Source organism: Urocampus carinirostris, chromosome 4, assembly GCF_059441175.1.
Source record: "Urocampus carinirostris isolate Australia breed hairy pipefish chromosome 4, RoL_Ucar_1.0, whole genome shotgun sequence".
NCBI lineage: Eukaryota > Metazoa > Chordata > Actinopteri > Syngnathiformes > Syngnathidae > Urocampus > Urocampus carinirostris.
In genome coordinates, this window is record NC_142352.1 from 44,243,179 (window position 1) to 44,258,399 (window position 15,221).

Genomic DNA, 15,221 nt, shown 5'->3' on the forward strand with positions numbered 1-15,221 from the left:
CTTTTTTTTCCTATAACACTTTCTTGGAATCACTTAGTATTGCTTCACATCCTTGACACGCATGCACACATTGATAATGACCGTTCACAAGTGCACAGATTCCAATGATAGTACTTATTACATTTGTGCAGCCATAGTAACTAATTGCGGCGAACAGCGGGAGCAGGAGACTCTAGGATGATTATCATTTAAAAGTTTTCAGACCCAAAAACCCTTTGGAGTCTTTGGTAATTACAAGGTGAGGTTATCAGCTCCAGATGCTGTGCTCTGAAGATAATTGCGTCATAGAAGAACATCATGAATTGTCTCCTTTGCTGTTAGTTGACATGCCATGGAGTGTGTGAGTCATCAAATGACTGTGTTTGTTAGCCCTTCGTGTGACACTGCTTACCTTTTTCTGAGTCTGACACATTATTCCCTCTTGCTAGGCAGAGGGGGTATCACCTGTCTGGGCCGTTATATATTGGACATAAGTGCAAATTCCAACACTACTTTAAAAACGTACTTTGAAACATTTAATAAATTAACCCCACCTTTTAACCCCAAATCTTGATACCATAATATTACTTCAAGTACCTACATTAAAAGAGAAACGTTTACATTTATATTCTCCTAAAAATTCTCCTAATTGCTGTTCAAACTAATTTGAAAACCTAATCTGAATTTAGCACCCTAACAGGAAACCCTTTAACACGATTTTGAACCGATAGCTTTTACATTCTAGTCATTCAAATTCAAACTGTATTTATAACAAAAAATGAAACCAAGAGTCAAGTATTCAGACACCAGTTTGTTAACTACAAAAGATGAATAACAAATATTGTATTTTTGGCACTACTTGTTTTTAAGATGTTCCCTTATATTGTAAACTGTTAAAAATACAAATTTGGAAAAAAAATGTTTAAAAGAGACAATATCAGAATGCTAAATCAATGGAACGAATATTTTTTTTTTCTCACTGGCCAGGTTTGTTATTTCAGAAGTGGGTGTCATACTGGTCGGTAATGTATCAAATCATATTTCTGGAAAGAAGAAAAATAAACCGTAACTATTGAAGGTAAATAAGAAATATATAAAAGGATGACTCACTGGAAGGCAGATCCCATCCTCTTGCCATTTTCTGGCACTCCCGGATCTGGACACGTATCCCCGGCCAGGCCACTTTGACTCACTGATTAAATGTGAAATAAATTGAAATTAATACACATTGCACAGCATTTGGTCCACATGTTCCATTACATGAGAGCATACATATATAGGTAGTTGATGATTTTATGAACACCTTCTCTGACAATAATCTTGTTTTGTGCAAGTGTGAAAACAAAAAAAGATGGTGTTCTGTGCTCTAAATACTGAATATATATATTAAAGGTGCTGTCCGGAATTTAAAAATGTTTGATGCGATCTTCTGGCTTAAATCATCATTGTAGCCTTTTTCAAGCTGCTTGTGTGGCGTGGATAAGTGTGTGTGTTTGAAACATTTTCTTACTTTCAACATTTTAATGCTGAACTAACAGAAAACCACAAGCACTCGCATGAAATGACTCTCCTAACCCCCTCCGCGCGCTTGCTTTCCTCCAGCCTAATGTGTCCCGCAGTTGGAACACATACCTAATAAAGAAAATTTTCTACTTTTGACTTTTTAAGGACATCTCAAACAAAGCACACAACCTTTAACACACTTTTAAATGTAATGATAGGAATACTTTCTCAGTAAGCCCAACAACTTAGATTTTTTTCAAAATCCACTTTTACTCCATGTATAGCTAATATCCACATCCAGCATTAACCGAGCCAAAACGGAAATAGACTGAACCAAAACAAACCAAACGCTAAAAAATGTTTTTTTAAATGTAAAAAGCAATGCTTCCTAATAAAGAACATTCAACATATGTTTAGCATGATGAAGGCCTGCTAGCTACTATTTCCCTGTGTCCCATGGAAATGGGGAAAAAAAATCACCCCAAAAGCAAAATGCAAACATTGACAAAAAGCAAATGTGACGGTAGCAGTCAAAATGCATGTCTGCATCCGCCAGAAGTCTCGGTGAATACATTGTATCGCAAAATATCTTGTGCATTTAGTCATATTCGGAATAAAAAAAAAAAAAAAAACATCGTGTCGACCACAAAAAGAGTAGAGGTCCCCAGATAAAAGGGGAAGTGAAGGTTACACTTATTGCATGTGACTGCGTGAACAAGTGTGTTTTTTTTTGGAGACATTTGACAAAATATTTGAAATAGGATCACAGCTATTTAAACCACATCAGGAACGGTTTGGAAATATTATTGCACGGTGAGACGAGCATGCACAATAGCAACACCCATGATATGATTTCAGCCTTCATTCTGTTAAAAACGAGTTTCTCTGAGGGTTTTAAAATCTGAGTGACGCCTTTTTACTTTAACATGTCTTTGATTACTTAAATAGAAGACCAAGTGAAAAATACATCAATTAACTGTATCCGTCGATGAAGTGCTCCCATCTCATAAATTGTTTTATGTATTTTTTAAACCACCGGGCTCGTGGAAAAACAACCAATCAGAGACTAAAGGTGTCGTAAGTAAAGTAACAAAAATCATCTTAACCCTCGCCTGGTGCCAAGTTTGCCACTGACCCGTTTTGGATTTAAAATGCATAGGAAAACCACCTACAATACATTTGTTTTTTTATAATCAAGGCTTCTTGACTTTGTCAGGAATGTGTATTCTAAAAAAAAAAAAACAAGTATGTAAAAAAAAAAACACTACATTTATTAAAATGCTCTAATTGGAATCCCAAGAGCCAAAAAGAGATCCGCAGGTTCGAGAGCATTCGCTATTCGGGCCCCAATCTTGTGTAAAGCTCTTCCCCCTGAGATTCGATTTGCAACTTCAGTGGAACTGTTTGAATCTAGGCTTAAAACACACTTCTATTCTATGAAATATGAATAACCTATATTTTATGTTGACAATGTATGTGTATTATTTGTTATTGCAACATTCATTGCAGCCTGGTCATCCTGGAAGGGGGATTACCTCATGTGCGGTCCCTTCTCAAGGTTTCATCAATTTTCTCATGTTGAGGTTTTTGAGTTTTTCCTTTCCCTCTTGTAGGTTTTAGATCAGGGGATGGTGTATTAATAGTCTATGGTTTGCAATAATCTGTGCAGCCCTTTGAGACTATTTGTGATTAAGGGCTATACAAATAAACATGACTTGACTTGACTCATAGTCTATTGTTAGGTCAGTTTTGACCCAGCTATAAAAACAAGTTTATAAAACACTAGCAACAGCCTAAATTGAAATCATACGAGGATTGGACATATTGTGCGTTCATTTTAAGTAAAATCTTTGCAAAGAAGAAATTAAAAGTGCAACTTATTTGCTCCAATGCATCTTAACACCATACCTGTCAACTTCCACAACTCCATGCCCGTACAAACTGTCGTATGTTCCCGTACAAAATACAAAATAATCATACACCATATTTTTTTTTTCAGAATGATGCATGATGGGAAATCTCCAGGTGGCAGACGCATGCGATTGACAAATTTGCGTTTTTCCGTACCTTGTACGTCGTACTTGTCTTAAAATAAATAAAAAACGTACTTTGTACGGCAAACCCGTACAGGCTGACAGGTATGTAACACATACTTACGAATGACATGCAAGTTCTTGGAAGTTCTTTTGTTTGTTTTGGAACAGGTGATCAATCATCGTCCTATTTAACTGTTGTTTGTTTGGTTTTGCGAAGTTGTAATTTTTTGTGTGTTTTAATTTTATATTTGTGTTAAAGTTTTATCACTAATTTTTAGCCCTGTTTTTGAAGTGAACATCTTTGGTTGGAAACCGCCATAGATGTGTTTTTAGTTAATTGTTACAAAATAAAAAGAATAGAACATATTCAGCACATGGGTTTTTAATACCCATAAGTAATAGTTAGGTACCAAAATAACCTTGTATTTATTCATATATTCCCTTTTAGTTTCATTTTAACATTTTTTTTAAATTGAATTTGAGTGGGGCAGCACGGCTGCGCAGTGATTAGCGCACAGTTTTGAGGTCAAGGGATCAAACTTTCCTGAATGGAGTTTGCATGTTCTCCCCGTGCTTGCGTAGGTTTCTTCCGGGCACTCCAGTTTCCTTCCACGTTCCAAAGACATGGATGTCATGTTATTTTGCCGGTCCAAATCGTCCGTCCCTAGATGTAAATGAGTCAGTGAGTTGTCTTGGTGTGCCCTGCGACTGCCTGGCAACCAGTTCATGGTGTCCCCTGCTCACTGCCCGAAGATAGCTGGGATGGGCTCCAGCACCCCCGCGGCCCTACTGAGGATAAGCAGTGCAGATAATGGATGGATGAATAAAATTGAGTGGTATTCTGAACACCAAGAACAAAATAAGCTAAAACTATATTTTCGTGAATAAGGAAGACTAACAAGGTAACCAAGAGATCACAAACAATTGGATGATGTATTATTGTTTTGAGTGCTTTCGACAGCAGACCCGCTAACATGGGGCATGTTACCTCAAAACTTACAAAGGAGGAGGGTTGAAGTAACTTACAAGTAACACTCATGAAACTGTAATCAAAATGAGGACAATGAATAGGAGAAAGTCCGCCTTTGTGCTCTGTGACTTGTGAGTGAATCGACAATTAGCATGCGAGTTTGTGTGGGATATGATGCAAACAGAACACGCTGTCTTGCAGTTCCACCGAGGGTTTGATGTTCCTTCCAAAAATGCATCACACAATAAAGCACAAGCATCCCCCCAAAAAACACACTCTCCGCCACATTGCCTTCATCCCTTTCATCCTCACTCATGTTCAAATGACATTAGTTGGCATCATCTGAAAAGGTTCATTTGCCAAATGCAGCTCATTCAAACAACATGAGATTGTGATAGAGAAAAATAAAAAAGCTGGGCCGGTGACAAAATTTATCAAACTGACTTAATCCTGCATTTGCACTTAAAAGAGCGTCCAACATTGAAATACCAGATTAGGATGCATAATGTCGTTTCCGTATCTTCAAAGTGTCTTCACAAGATCTTTCATCTTTACAAACCTCAACTCTCAGGGAAATCATTGAAAGTGATTAATTTTCTCTTTTATTTTCATTTGTAAATCTACACTTGCTTGTATCTGTGCTTGTTTGAGAATAAAACATTCTCACTTTTTGGACAGTGGACCAGTTTTTATCTGAATAATTAAAAATGTCCAGTAACCAGTACCATCGGTTTCATGTAGGGGATCACACCCCTTCGTGAAACAAAACGGCCTGAGAAGGGATGGGCGTCACCAAGCTGTTTCTGCCCACACTACAGCAGTGCTTCTCATTGTTTGTACATGATTCAATTGTTTGTTTGTTTGTACATGATTCAAATTGAATCTTTTCTTCCGGCGCCGTCACGAATGGCAGCCACTCCAGCAGCTCCCGTGTTATTTTCGATTGTTCTCGATTGTTCTCAGCTCAGGGATGCTGCTGGAAATGTGAATTTCCCTTCGGGGATGAACAAAGTATCTATCTATCTATCTATCTATCTATCTATCTATCTATCTATCTATCTATCTATCTATCTATCTATCTATCTATCTATCTATCTATCTATTTAATGTCACTCTCTCCTAAGAAGAATAAATCCTCTCATGCCCCACGTGTCCTTGTTATGTGACCACTTCCTTGTTTGTTTGTTACATTGTATTTCATTTTGTTATTGAATACGTCCCTCTTTTTGAGCAAACCTGCCTTGGTCCTGGCCTCCCTGCCGTTGGGTTCACCCGTAAACCGTGACATTTAAACTACTATATATATCCTGATTTGTGCATATGTGTGTTTGTTTGTGACTTACAGACTCCAAAACAGCTGAACCAATTTTCATGAAAATTGACCAGTTTTATTTTAGGCCTCTGCAACTGTCTTTAGCTAGAAATGGCACCATTAACAAATTAATTAAAAAAATGATAAAAAACGGCCTTTGTGTGGTCTTCTTTCGTGGGGTCTGTAATGCCTCTGGTGGCCAAATTTGATAATGTAGCTACAGACCACTCCAAACAGCTGAATACATCCTTACTATCATATATTTTGCTTGTTATTCATACATCTGGAAAGTCAGACTCAGAAGCCTGATGGCTTATGGGCTGAAGTTTTCCAAACCCTGCTCTGGGTGATGCTGCTGCATGTAAAATCATTTTCTTGATATAGTGGTATATTAGAAAATACACGTTTACATGAAAGTTCATGCAGTTTTGCTCATTATTTATATCAATATTGTTTTCTCCTTAATGCGTGAAGTTACTTTTTTCAAAACTATGAGGCACTAAGTAAAACACACTGTCCCTTTAAAGAAGCATAAATGTGCAGTGTTAAAAATGAAATTCACCAAGATCTCTTCATGTTTTACTTATGCTGTTGTAGTCAGCCTTAGCTCCCAATGTGGCGAGATAAAGTAACACGTCTGTCACACAGTTTGTTTGTGACATTTGTGTCTGGTGTTGTGCCACAACATTTCTCCAAAGTAGACTGGGTGCCTTTGCGCAATAAATACCAGGAAAAAATGATTAGAAGAAGCACAAAGAGAGGAACAGCACTGTTTGACGGAAGATAAACGTACACATTGTGTAAGCCTGATATAATCGCACTGACTCAAAATGTGATTTTCTTTTTTTCAACACGCACTTAAGGAGAGAAATTAAACAGTGATGACAGTACACTAAATATGTTGAGCACTTTTGAGGGATTGACGCATCTTAATTAAAATACTGTGAGTACCACGTTCAAATATCTAAAGTACTACGAATAAAAGAAAAAAAGCAAATACTTTGGATATAATTACATTTAAAATCAGATTACCGTGTTTTCCGCACTATAGGGCGCACCGGGTTATAGGGCGCACCCCCAAAAAATTGTTTTTGGTCCTATATCTTCCACAGATAAGGCGCACCGGATTATAAGGCGCTACAATGGGAACGTCGACAAAACAGTCAGATGATTCAGTCAAACTGATTACCCCCTTAACATTCCCAAAGCTTGCAAAGAAGCAAATACGTGTCATAGACACGTGCGGATGCGGTGTCCGTACGATGTCACTTAAACGCGTCATTTCAAACATCATTCGGAAGGTTAAAGTCTTGGAATTCAAGAAATGCCAACCATTCCTTAGTTTCTATTTTCTTTTTCGCTCGCAACTTTACTGTGCATATGACAATAAACACTTGGAATTGAGTTTAATTCACTCAACTCATCACAGCAACATCAAGATCGTTCTAAAACAAGATACCGGGAAAATATAAAGCCGCATAACTCACCTAAGTTCTCACGTTCAATAATGATACGCAATCATGGTCTTCTTACAACCGTGAGTGTAGTAAATCCAGGAGAGTAAAATATTTACAAATACAGACTAATGAAACATGTTTCTTTATGACGTACTTTAGCAAGCTTGCTATTCAGTCATCTTTTTCGGCCAATTGCAGGGTTTGTTTTGGCCCTCTAGCGTATCCGAGGCTCCGAATAACTTCAGCCAATAGCGATCGATTTAACGGATGATTGACACATCTTTTTCGGCCAATTGCAGGGTTTGTTTTGGCCCTCTAGCGTATCCGAGTCTCCGGATAACTTTGGCCAATAGCGATCGATTTAACGGATGATTGACACATCTTTTTCGGCCAATTGCAGGGTTTGTTTTGGCCCTCTAGCATATCCGAGGCTCCGAATAACTTCAGCCAATAGCGATCGATTTAACGGATGATTGACACATCTTTTTCGGCCAATTGCAGGGTTTGTTTTGGCCCTCTAGCCAATCCGAGGCTCCGAATAACTTTAGCCAATAGCGATCGATTCAAATGATGATTGACACATCTTTTTCGGCCAATTGCAGGGTTTGTTTTGGCCCTCTAGCATATCCGAGGCTCCGAATAACTTCAGCCAATAGCGATCAATTTAATGGATGATTGACACATCTTTTTCGGCCAATTGCAGGGTTTGTTTTGGCCCTCTAGCCAATCCGAGGCTCCGAATAACTTTAGCCAATAGCGATCGATTCAAATGATGATTGACACATTGGTTAGCCAATGAAACGCCGGTATGTAAATCCCAGCATACACCGCGGACTACTCCACGTTCGGGGACTTTATATTCAAAATAGTGTGCAATGGAAGTTATTTCAGTCCTCTACTTGACACTGTTATACAGTATTTGTAATCCCGTTACATTGTGGCTTTTTGTTTGGACCGCTTTGCTTTTTTCTGAAACTGTTCAAATGGAAACGTTTTTAATTTCTCATATTGTTAAAATTTCCGTATTGTTAAATTAGTTATTTAGTAAAAAATGAAACTTGTATAGTACCAAATAAATGTGTGCTGTGTTCATCGTAATTATAAACTAACTGAAGGGAGGTGGGGTTAAATTATCAAATGATTAAGACATTTCCAAGCAAAATGTACTGCTATCTGATCCGTCTCAATCAATACTACCATGTATTCCTTGGATCAGACCACATGTGTCAAACTCCCGGCCCTGGACATCATATTCTGACGTTTTAGTCACTGTACCTATTCCTTCATATATGACGTATACTATACTACCGTAAATTCCGGACTACAGAGCGCACCTGATTATAAGCCGCACCCACCATTTTTAAGGTGACCTGCTAATTTTGTTCTTACACAAGCCGCACCCATGTAAAAGCCGCGTGCGCCCACATTAAAACTTGTGACACAATCACAAGTTTGACTCAGAACGGGCTGTAAGCTTCACAATTGCAACTTTTTGGTTTGAACAAATTCATTGACACCAATAACAGCAAACAAACAATGTGAGGTTTTAACAACCCTTCTCGACAATCTTAACAGCAATCAAGCATATTCACAATTTCGTTATGTCTGGCAATATGATGTTTTAACATTTTTTTCTGACATTATTAACATCTTTGTTAGTGTCAATAGATTCGTCCAGGCCAAAATCGATTGTTTTTTTGGTCTGGACAAATCCACCGTCACCAATAGCAGCAAACAAACAATGTGAGGTTCGAACAACCCCTCTCAATCTCAACAGCAATCATGCGTATTCACAATTTTGTTATATCTGACAATATTTTTTTTTTTATGGTTTGAACAAATTTATTGAGACTAATAACAGAAAACAATCATGACAATCTCAACAGCAATTAAACACAATGTGAGGTTTGAACAACCCTTCTCGAAAATCTTATTAGCAATCAAGCATATTCACAATTTCATTATATAACATCTTTGTTAGTGTCAATAGATCCGTCCAGGCCAAAGTCGATTGTCCTCGGTCTGAACAAATCCACCGACACCAACAATATGGGGTTTTTTAAGGGTTATTGATCTATCTTCGTTATTCATTATCCATTATCCGTTATCGGTCAGTTCATAATACGCTACAAAGCCTAGGAGCCCTGACACTTACTCTCAGCCAAAAGGCCAAGCTAAGGTCCTAGCCCTAAAGCCTTGCTGCGATCATTGCGAATGCACCGTTCCCGGAGGTAATGCAATACCGGGCCGATGCGTGGAGTGGACAGAGCAAGCTCTTTTTCCATCTCCGGAATGCAAAAATCAAAGGCCAAGCTAAGGACCTAGCATCAAAGCAAAAGGCCAAGCTAAGGACCTAGCATCAAAGCCTTGCTACAAGGCCAAGCTAAGGACCTAGCATCAAAGCCTTGCTACGATTCATTTCATATATAGTACACAAATCCAGAACCAACAATATGGGGTTTTGGGGTTTTTAAGGGTTATTGATCTATCTTCGTTATTCATTATCCATTATCCGTTATCGGTCAGTTCATAATACGCTACAAAGCCTAGGAGCCGGGACACTTACTCTCAGCCAAAAGGCCAAGCTAAGGTCCTAGCCCTAAAGCCTTGCTGCGATCATTGCGAATGCACAATATGGGGGGGTTTGGGGTTTTTAAGGGTTATTGATCTATCTTCGTTATTCATTATCCATTATCCGTTATCGGTCAGTTCATAATACGCTACAAAGCCTAGGAGCCGGGACACTTACTCTCAGCCAAAAGGTCAAGCTAAGGTCCCAGCCCTAAAGCCTTGCTGCGATCATTGTGAATGCACCGTTCCCGGAGGTACTGCAAATATTTGCTGAATTTCATAGTTACGGGACGGCTTTTTCTAACAGCCCAAATGCGGCACAGCTTTTTTTAACAGTTACGAATGCACAATATGACGTGACATAGTACGCAATTCTAGAGTCACAGTTGGCATCATAAATGTAAAATAATACCCGCAGTTAACATATGATGCAGACTTGTAAAGTCTGGGTCCCGTTGAAAGTAATCCAAGGAAACAAAATGTATATTTCCAAAGTTAAGGGTGGGAAAAATATATATCCACTATTGTCCGCTTTGACAACAGACAGATCTACCGGTAACTCAGCTTTACCCCAATTCCCATCAGCCCGCGTGTGCTCCGCCCCTTCTTTTTGATTCGTCCGTAGAACACATAACAGAATAAATCTCTAAAATAAATACATTACAAAAATATACAGTTGCAAAAACATATTATACATGGTTACACATATTTACGAAGAAAGACAGTACACCGAGAGAGTTTTCAAAGCTTTAATAATAATAATATAACTTTCATCCCAAACCGTGCCTTTGAAAGGTATCAACACGCTAGTAGGATCAGGCTCGCAATGTGTCGAACGTGCCTGTTAAAGAAAAGCATCCCGTAACTGTGAAATTCATGGAAGATCGTCCTCATCTTCCTCCTCATAACTTTCGCCATCAAGGGCGTCTTCCTCATTATCGGAATGTACTTTAATTTTACAGACAATGTATGCTTATACTTAGAGGTTGCAGTCTTTCTTGGCGCCCATGTTCTACTGGTCTTAATCCTACTTTTTATGCTCTAGCGCGGCTGGTGGCCGTTAGAAAAATTCCATAAATTGGCCACTTCACTGAATAAGCCGCAGGGTTGAACATTTGGGAAAAAAATAGCGGCACGTAGTCTGGAATTTACGGTATATACCAGGGGTCGGGAACATATGGCTCGCGAGCCATGCTATGAGTACCTATGGCTCAGAGACAAATTTAATTGCATGCAAATTTTCTCCATCTCATTCAAAACTTGAGCAATTGATCCTGTTCAGATACACACAAAGCCAAACCAAAGCTGAGTTGCAGAACAGTACTTTTCAGAATATATAGGGCACGTTTTCACTACAATTTACAGTCAAGGTGTCACAAAAAAAAATAATAATAATAAACTCGTTTTGGCTGTACAACGCTAAATAATCCTTTATGTAAAAGCTCACGATATAATCTGTGTTCAGTGTTCAGATACTTTTTGATGAATCCACGGAACAAATTGTAATTACGCCAAAACACTGGAAGAGAACTTAAAGTTATTTGATTGGGTGAGTGGGAGGGATGGGTGGAGTTATGCAAAAAGTGCAAGCATTCCCTCCCATCTCTCGCCCTACTCAGTCTGTGCTACAGCTAGGCACATCAGGCTCCCTATTTGTAGAATGTTGTGACGTTTTTACAAAATGATTTGTGTAGCATTTTCATATTTCTACTTTTGACAGGAGATATATTAAGGAGAGCAAAATCTTTTGGGATATTTAAGTTTTTTTTTATAAATACATTGACATAGGAGCAAAGGAATTTGAATTATTATTATTGAATTATTTTAATGTTAAGTTGTTTAAGTTAAGATCTAAGTTGTATAATTTAACAAGATATTTTTATTTACAGCAAAATAATAAATACTGTATAAGAGATTTAAGGTTTAAATTTAATATTCTTGTCTGTTTTTATTCATATTTATGTTCCAAAAACATTCAGTTTAAGTGTGTTCAATAAATGTTTATCCTGGTTGGCCCGCGACCTTAAGTGTGTTTTGAATTTTGGCCCCTTGTGCAATTGAGTTTGACATCCCTGGATCAGACCAATATTATACTTCAAATATCGCCCACCCCTAGCTTGTGATAGCATTGTCTAGATGTAATCTATGCAATACAATTGCTATTTCTCAAAGTATATAGCAATAGAGCTGCATAATGTCGATAATAGGTTAGTTAAATACATTTAAATGGTGTATTGAGCTTTGATGACAGCTATCCTTCATAGTCCTGCATCCCTGTAGATGGGTGCTCTGTAGTGATTTAATAAGATGGTACCGTGCATTCATTGTGGTCCACAGATGACTAGTCTGTAGTTTAATTGTGTCTTTAGTATCATATCTTAATGTCAATACTATACTGAATTCTGGAAACCATTATACAGAAAGATGTCAGGTAAATTTTACAAGGACAAACATGTACACTGATGCTCGTCATATATTGTTCTCTGACTTCAGTTGAGTAGACGGCAGCACTCAGTTTGATATTGTCTGGTTAAACAGTGCAGTGTTCATTTCAGTACTGCTTTAAAGTGGTATAGCTTTCCTCTCTTTTCATTCATCTTGTGCTCTGTAATCTTCACGTTTCACTAGCTGGGAAAAGTATCTTTACACTTACACTGCGCATCATCGAACTTAGCCAAGAAAAACTTTCAGACTTTCCTTCAAGATATTTTAAAGAATATTTTGGAAAATCACATCACAGTTTCATTATTGATCCAAACTGACCTTTGTTCAGAATTCAACTGGCCCCAGCCCCAACCTTCCGATTTAATTCAAATAATAAGTACAGAGCATCCTGGAATACGCCTTCACTATCTGTATACTGGGAGCACGGCAGTGAACGGGAAAAATACACAGAGTAATCAAATAAGCCTAGAAAATCATTGGCTACTCTCTACAGTCTAGAGCAGGGGTCAGCAACCTTTTTTGGTGTGGAGTGCCACTTTTAAATTTCATTGTAAATCAGTGTGCCACACAAAGATTAATGACTCGCACAATTTTTTTTTAATTTCCAACAGAGCTGTAATTTCACACCAGTCTAAATATACAACATGGATATACATTTTAATCGTATAACTCAGTGTTTTTCACCCCTTTTTGAACCAAGGTACAGTTTTATTTATAAAAAGGTTCCGAGGCACACCGTGCGTCGAAGAACATTAAGTAATGTCACATATTTCACTGTACTACCTCAAAAGCAGACAATTATTATATAAAAAGAAGAAAATAATACTTAAAATAAGAAAAAGAATGATGTGCTTAATGGTTTTACTTTTTACAGTGCAATCTTAAACTGCTTTGTTAAACGAATAAAGTTATTAAATGTACTGTGCTACGTCAAGAGCAGATACTTTGTACATAAAAAGTATATAAAAATCTACTGCCACCTACTGATATGGATGACTATTACAGTTTCTTGTCTGAAGATTGTAAAAATACTGAATACTGGCCTGATTTTTTGGAAAGATAAATTGGGCAAATTCCAGCGGCACACTAAACAAGGTCTCACGGCACACTAGTGTGCCCCGGCACACTGGTTGAAAAACACTAGTATAACTGACCAATTTATCTTCCACTATTCTTGTTCATCACTCAACTAAAAAATGAATGTGATAATAACAAGTGAAAAAGGCCTGTAGCCATCCATGACTTCAACTTTTTGCCACGAGAATTAACCAGAATCAGCCGTTATTCATTAACAATGAACTACTGTACAATCAAAAAAACAAGTGCTATGGACAGCTACCATACCATCCATCAATGATATCTTGTTGCAGAAAATATCAAAACTTGAAATAACACCAGCAAAGCAGAAGGCACACGCATGCGCACACACGCATAAACACACACGCACGCTTCTTTAAAATATTGGCCATCAGTAAATGCTTTTTTGTGCATTGCTATGTAAGTGAGCAATGTGATAGCTTGCTTCAGTGGTGGTGTTTTAGCATTGACAAAGGCTTTTAAGGTCTGTGTCTGTTTGCCGTACCTTGACACAGCGCGTTTTATTGTCTCCGCCATGTTGGACTCATCCCTGAATTCATGTTCATATTCATGTTTCGTCTCGTAATGACGTTTAACACTTGCTATGCGAGGTACAACGCTCTCGAGGCATAATGCACAAACCAGCATGGTCATTTTTTGCACAAAGCCTCATTCGTTTGTCCAGGCTGGCTGGAAAGAACGAGATGTTTTCGCTTGAGGAGCCGTCATGATTCGTTCATTTATCACGCGCGTGTGTTTCGTTGGCTAGGTTAAAACACGGATCTCTCCTCTCCTCTGCCCACCGCAGACACACACTCACACACAAAGCAGAGAAGGGGCTCTACCGTAAAGCCTCTAAATAAATAAATAAATAAATGTCAAAATTTCATAGGTTGCCGACCCCTGATCTAGAGGATATTGATGGCTTGTGATACCACATCAAAGCCAACATTGCAAAGGACTCTTCCCACCCCTGCCACCACCTCTTTGACCTGTTTCCCTTTGTTGGGCGCTACAAGTTCCTTAAATCAAGAACAAATGGGCTCGAAGACAGCTTCTTCCCTAGGGTTATCAACACCCTAAACGAGCACACAGAACTTATTTGGGCGGGCATTTTGTTGCTGTTATATATTATTGCACTATTGTAACAATGAAAAATTATTTTTCTTTGCACCGTGATTATAAATTTTGTCAGTCTTTAAGCACTATTTTGTAAATTTATGTTTGCCTATTTATCCCATGTAGGGTCACGGAATGCTGGAGCCCATCCCAGCTATCTTCGGGCAGTGGGCAGGGAACACCCTGAACTGGTAGCCAGCCAATCGCAGGGCACACAGGGACAGACAATTTGCTCGCTCACTCACAATTAAGGACAATTTGGACCGGCCAATTAACCTGACATGCATGTTTCCGGAGTGCCCTAGAGGAAACCCACGCAAGCACAGGAAGAACATGCAAACTCCACACAGGGGGTTCGATCCCCCGAACTCAGAACTGTGCTGCACATGCGCTAACCACTGCGCCCCATGTCAAATCTCATTGCATACAATATTTCACAACTTTAAAATCACTGGCAATAAAGACAATTCAATGCAATTCAGATAATAATTCTAAGCAACTTACAAAAGCAATGGAACAACAAAACAATCAAAGGGAGTGAGATACATGGTCTTTTACGGGCAGTGTTATCCCTAAAAGCTCTTGAAATGCTCTCAGAAGAGCAATACAATATTTGTAGTTCAAAGGTGCGCTGGATTTCTTTTATCAAATCATTTGTCTTGTGTCCTTTTGTTTGTAAGTGCCTTGAAGCACACAGGTCAACTATGCCAATCTACTCTATACGACTCTTAGCAGACAGGCCACTTAATACC

At 38.4% G+C, this 15,221-nt stretch overlaps 1 protein-coding gene and 1 pseudogene across 1 annotated transcript in view; both read right to left on the bottom strand.

The window, feature by feature from the left end:
• Positions 1 to 15,221, bottom strand: part of LOC148367660 (CUB and sushi domain-containing protein 1-like) — a 654,387-nt gene that overhangs the window by 241,923 nt on the left and 397,243 nt on the right. Inside the window, exon 8 of the mRNA XM_088334675.1 lies at positions 1,090 to 1,171. Coding sequence (XP_088190801.1) covers positions 1,090 to 1,171 — 82 coding nt within the window. The remainder of the gene's footprint in view (positions 1 to 1,089; positions 1,172 to 15,221) is intronic.
• Positions 9,467 to 9,606, bottom strand: LOC148367662 (U2 spliceosomal RNA; annotated as a pseudogene).